Source organism: Anguilla anguilla, chromosome 14 (assembly GCF_013347855.1).
Source record: "Anguilla anguilla isolate fAngAng1 chromosome 14, fAngAng1.pri, whole genome shotgun sequence".
Lineage (NCBI taxonomy): Eukaryota > Metazoa > Chordata > Actinopteri > Anguilliformes > Anguillidae > Anguilla > Anguilla anguilla.
In genome coordinates, this window is record NC_049214.1 from 19,192,973 (window position 1) to 19,199,358 (window position 6,386).

General features: G+C 48.0%; 1 protein-coding gene across 1 annotated transcript; it reads right to left on the reverse strand.

Moving 5' to 3' along the window:
- Nucleotides 1-4,298: 4,298 nt before the first annotated feature.
- On the reverse strand, nt 4,299-6,238 carry LOC118213012 (basic proline-rich protein-like). The gene is made up of 6 exons (XM_035391600.1): nt 5,983-6,238; nt 5,619-5,896; nt 5,279-5,537; nt 4,866-4,902; nt 4,467-4,721; nt 4,299-4,365 (listed from the first exon to the last, which is right to left on the reverse strand). The coding sequence occupies exons 1-6, from the start codon at nt 6,236-6,238 to the stop codon at nt 4,299-4,301; spliced, it is 1,152 nt and encodes a 383-aa protein (XP_035247491.1).
- Between the last annotated feature and the right edge of the window lie 148 nt (nt 6,239-6,386).

Sequence of the window (6,386 nt, forward strand, 5' to 3'; positions counted from 1 at the left end):
CTGATGACACAGCCAAGTGGTAACATGTACAGGCTGAAGAGAATAGGGCCCAAGATGGAGCCTTGGGGAACACCACATGTTATGTCTACATTTCCTGAGGAATGATCACCCAATGCCACAAAGAAATCTCGACCAGTCAAATAAAATCGGAACCATTGGAGAACTCTGGTGGACAGGCCAACACAGTTCTCAAATCTGTCCAGAAGGACATTATGATCAACTGTATCAAAGGCAGCGCTGAGAAAAGCTTTTTGGCATCGGTGTTCATTCTAAGATCATTTACTACCTTGACTAGGGCAGTGCCTGTGCTGTGGTTTGCCCTAAAACCAGACTGTAACATCTCAAGCACATTGTTATTGCAAATGAATTCATTTGGTTGATTAAAAACCAATTTTACTAAAATCTTACTTTAAAAAAGGGAGGTTGGATATGGGCCGGTAGTTACTAAGAACCAAACAATCCATATTACTTTTTTTGAGAAGTGCTTTAACTATGGCAGTTTTGAGTGCCTCAGGAAACATGCCTGTAAACAGGGAGTGATTGACTAAATCTAATAATTCCTTGAATAAACAGTTAAAAACATTTTTTAAAGAGATGGTGGGGATGGGGTCAAGAGAGCAAGTAGAGGGTTTCAATCCAGATGCCACTTTTCTAAGAATGTCTGCATCCAGCAGAATGAAATGATCTAAAGTGTGTTTACAGCGTGCAGCAGTACATTCTAAAATGTTATTATCCAACCTTGTTCGGCTGATATTCATTCTAATGGTGGTGATCTTATCTCTGAAATAGGCAGAAAATTTGTTACATTCAGTATTCGAGAAAAAATCACAGGGGCTTGGGGGAGCGGGATTAACCAGGCTATCAATAGTGGAAAAAGTACTTTTGAATTGTTTTGATTTTTGTTAATGAATTCAGAGAAATGAGCCTGCCTGGCCTCTCTGATGGCCTTGATATATTTGGTTAAATGCTCTCGGAATATATCGTAGTGAACTTGCAGTTTTGTGTTTCTCCATCTACGTTTGGCTTTGCAACTATTTTGTTTTTGTTCATTGACAGTCTCAAATTGAAAATTGATAGTGGTAAGTTGAAAAGGGTAGATTGATGGGGTGTAAATTGATCAGGGTAGATTGATAATGGTAAATAGATCAGGGTAGACTGATGGAGTAAATTGGTCCCAATATATTTGAAATGTAAATATATGATATCATGTAAAATATATGTGTAATCAACACATCAAAGTATAATACACACATAAGTACATGTATTAAAATACATGCCGTTCCCATGTATTTCCATATATCATTTTTCTGTATGGGAGGGACCAGTTGCAATGTAGATGTAGTGAAAATATGGAAACAGCATGGGACCTGTGTGCATTGGGACCTGTTATACCAATGAATAACATTAACATGATGCATCCTACTGTCAGATTTTACATTACATCACAACTCATATAGCATGCAGTTCCTTCACTCTGTCTTTCTTATTCTGTTTTTGTTTTGTTTCTGTCTGTATGTCCCTCTTTATCTGTCTCCCTGTCTCACTATTTCACTCTGCACGTCACTTTCTCTCTGTCTTTCTTTCACATTGGATGCCGGTCTCACTCTGCTTATATCACTCTTGCCCCATCTTTTTGCAGGAAAGAGAGCAAAATAATTGCATGTATGCCAATCAATTTCTTTTAAGGATTTGCCAGCCTGACTATTTATATTTCACAAAGAGATCACCAAGATGGGTGCTTAACTACAAATACGGTTCAGTCTTAGTGTCTAGCCTGAAGGTTGAGCATACATTCCACAAAATAAAAGACTATTTGAACAATTTAGATACAAGCAGGCAGGATAATAAAGAGGAAAATGTGTCATAAGCTTTATGGAGAAACAATGCCATATTAAATTTATCTAATTTCTCTAAATGTATTTTCTTTATTTTACAGTTATTTTGATGGTATTTTCATCTTTTCTTTTTTTAATTTATTTATTTTTTTAACTCTCTTGGTAATCCCTGTTATGCTCTTCAACAATTGAATAGAGAGACTTTTTAAAGTAAAGTCTCTTTCTCTCCCTCTCCCTCTATCTCTGCCTTTCTCTCCCTCCTTTTCTCTCTCCATGCAAATAATTACTGAACTAAATTAAGGAGAGAATAATTAGAATAAGGGGGTACAGTGATGAGAAGATGAGTCACGGGGGAATGAATGGAAAGGCAAGGAAGAAGGAGAGTGATAGAGGGCAGGAGAAAGGGAGGGAGGGAGATGGGAAAAATGACACTTTATACCAGATTTCATGAGTCAACCATCAGTGTTTTTTTTTAATCTGCTCCACAACAGATACGCACAGATAATGACACATTAGTGACAAATGGAAACCATAGAAGGACACACACTCCCACATGTGCACACGTGCACGCATGCACACACTTATGCACACACGCACAGAATAACCCCACATACATGCATACACACACATGCATAGGTATACACACATTTGTCTTCATAACATTATGGTTTTGTTAAATTTGGGTTTGAACCATTAGTAATACTTTTGGGCTTGATTTAACAATTAATTATTGAGTTATGAGGCAAAAAAACACAGATGATATATTAGATCACTTCATACATGGGTACTGATGAAGCCAAAGCCATGATCGAACAGGTTCATTCGAATGAGTAAAAGGGTGATGATATTTATTTGCTGAACCCATTGCTACTTGGCAAAATTTTAAAACTCATTTGGATTTTTGTGTTTGAAATATGGTGTATACTTACTGTGCTGTTCCTCACTCTCCCACACATTATAGAACAGTAGTATGCCTCATAACGCCTCTCTCCTCTTTTCTCTCTCTCTTTGAGAAGATAATCACTCCCTTGCTAATTTCTCACATGACTCCCATTCACATGGCACCCTCTCTTCTGCCTTTCCTTCTATTTTTACCTCTCTTCCATCTTTCCTTCTTTATCTCTTTCTTTCATATTCTATTAGGGGTGGAAGGAGATGCCACTATTTGCATTTGTATCTGCATTTGTTCAACCAACAAAATTATCTGTATTTATATTTGGATAAAAACTGGAAATGGTCGTAGCTAAAGCCAGAAGCATGTAGAGTTTAACCTGAAGCTGTATAATTATAATCACTGGCACTGCTAATGTTGAGATATTAAAGCATCAAAGTCATGGTTTTACAATAACATTAATAATAATCCAGTTTAGCAACAGGTAACTTGCTTTTAATAAGTGTATAATTCTTCCAGGTGCGCAGAACTGCCGAAATCCGTCCCACTAGAGTTGGCTAAGTATCTGCGTTCATTTGCTAATTACATACGTTAGATTTAAACTTTTCCCTGTGTGGTAACTGTTCTTTGTGTTTTTAGGTTGTGTTAGGTTTCCATCTGCCGCTTTTGATTCTTAGAATTGATAGATTGGCTACTTGGGCTTAGCGATTGCGATTATTGTACTATTACAGACTGTGAACCCGTGTAATCAGCGCGTTATTCGATTCAGGTTTTCAATTGCTAATTAGGTACACTCGGAGCGACCCTATATTAGTCCTGCTAACTCGCAGTTTAGGTAGTAAGTGCATAATTCGTCCATGTGTGTAGAACTGCCGAAATCCATCCCGCTAGAGTTGAAGTATCTGCGTTCATTTGCTAATTACATACCGCGTTAGATTTAAACTTTTCCCTGTGTGGTAACTGTTCTTTGTGTTTTTAGGTTGTGTTAGGTTTCTATCTGCCGCTTTTGATTGTTAGAATTGATAGATTGGCTACTTGTGTCACGGATTGGCGAGGGAATGGACCCAAATGCAGAGTTTAAAAAAAACCCAAGAACTCCAAAAGGGGAATACAGACTTTAATCACAAAAACTCAAAACAGAAAATCCAAAGAGAAGCTAAACGGGCAGGGCAGAAACAGGTGGACAAAAACAGGCACGAGGAAACACGGGCAAACGCTCAGGCAAGACACAAGGAAACACAAGCGAAAACAAAAGGAACCAACACCCGAGTCAGGGAAGAAGACTTAAATAGACTAGACCCTAACAAGCACAGGAGGGCACAATGCACAATCAGACCACAGAGGGAAGGGATAACTAGACACAACTGAAAAACAATAGAATAATTGGAACCAATTAGCAGGGAAAAGGAACAAGACTACCGCCATCTTTGGCGGCCCAAAAAAGGAAAAAGAGAAACAAAAAGACAGAACCATGACAGTACCCCCCCCCCCAAAGGGACGGCTCCTGACGTCCCAGAAGGCCGATCTGGGGAGGGAGTGAAACAGGGTGGGAGCTGGAGACAGAACAGAACTCAGATGGGGTAGGACTCAAGAACAGGGCAGGACAGGGCTTGGGACTGGACAGGAACGGGATCGGGACTGGGACGAGACGAGAAACAGAAGCAGACTCGGGACTGGAACAGGACAGACAGGGCTCAGGACTGGACAAGACAGGAACGGGACTCGGGACAAAATGAGACCGGACTCGGGACTGGGGTCTGGACTGGAGACAGGACGGGACGGGGTCCAGACTGGAGACAGGACGGGACGGGGTCCAGACTGGAGACAGGATGGGACGGGGTCCAGACTGGGGACAGGACGGTGTCCGGGCACAGGGACCGAAGCCGGGCGGGGGCTGGGCACAGGGACCGAAGCCAGACGGGGGCCGGGCACAGAAACCGAAGCCGGACGGGGCCGGGCACAGGGACCGAAGCCGGACGGGACTAGACAAGACACTGGCGGGGGCACAGACGAGGAACGGACTCAGACGGACATTGGGACTGAATCAGACACGGCTCGGGTAGACACAGGCATGAAACAGACTGACACACAGACACGGAGCTTAAGACAGTAAGGGGAACGGGACTCTGACAGGGCACAGAGGGCAGGACTCGGACAGAGAATAGACCAGGAGACCTAACAAAAGGGCAGACAGAGAGACAAGCACACGGGGAGACACACAGCAAGGCTGACAGACACTGAGGGACAGGGAGACAGGAAAGGAGAGGGGTGAATTCAAAAACAGGCACAAGGACCGACAGACAGGCAGACAGGACAAAAAACAAGCCAACTGACTTACAGACAGACAGGCAGACAGACGAGTAAACGGATTGGCCGACAGACCGACGACCTGGGGGACAGACAGACAGGCCAAAATACTGGCCGACAAACACGAGGGCAGACATGCAGACAGGCAGACAAACAGATAAGGGGGCAGGTGAACAGTTAGGGGAAAGGGCAGGCCCCATCCCCAAGGGGGAAGACCCTCCACGGCGTGGCCGCGGAAATGCACCAGGGCTGCTGGACGGCCAGGGTCTCTGGGCCCTGGGCCGGGGAAGCTCCTGGGTGCGGGGCAGCGATGATTTGGGAACACTAAGGGGCGAGGCAGACGGCCCCCGCTGGAAGCTGGGCATAGCAGGCCCCTCCTGGGCGCTGGTCAGAGCAGGAGGCCTCTCCTGGGCGCTGGGCAGAGCAGGAGGAGGCCCCTCCTGGGCGCTGGGCAGAGCAGGAGGAGGCCCCTCCTGGGCGCTGGGCAGAGCAGGAGGAGGGCCCTGCGGAACAACGGGCAGAGCAGGCGGCGGTCGCCCCTGCGGAACAACGGGCAGAGCAGGCGGCGGCGGGCCCTGCGGAACAACGGGCAGAGCGGGCGGCCCCTGCGGAACAACGGGCAGAGCGGGCGGAGCAGGCGGCCCCTGCGGAACAACGGGCAGAGCAGGCGGAACAGGCGGTCCCTGCGGGCACAGCGGGCGGAGCAGGCGGTCCCTGCGGGCAGAGCGGGCGGAGCAGGCGGTCCCTGCGGGCAGAGCGGGCGGAGCAGGCGGCCCCTGCGGGACGACGGGCGGAGCAGACGGCCCCTGCGGGACGGGCGGAGCAGACGGCCCTGCGGGACGACGGGCGGAGCAGACGGCCCCTGCGGGACGGGCGGAGCAGGCGGCCCCTGCGGGACGACGGGCGGAGCAGGCGGCCCCTGCGGGACGACGGGCGGAGCAGGCGGACCCTGCGGGACGACGGGCGGAGCAGGCGGACCCTGCGGGACGACGGGCGGAGCAGGCGGACCCTGCGGGACGACGGGCGGAGCAGGCGGACCCTGCGGGACGACGGGCGGAGCAGGTGGCGGAAGCTCCTGCGGAACGGCGGGCCGAGCAGGCTGGGGAGACCCCTGCGGGAGACAGGGCTGGGCGTACTTCTTGGCAAGTGAGGGCATCTCTGCGCGCCCCTGGAGGTAAGCCTCCCACTGGAGGGCCGTTGTCATCAGGGCTCCAAGGTCAGATGACCCAATAAGCCCGAGTAGACCAGGCCACCATGGAGGGAGTCCTTCACGCCATCCAGGAACAGCTGGCACAGAACGGGCCGGGCCAAGTCACTCTGTGCAGCTAATGAGCAACTCGGTCGCGTACTCC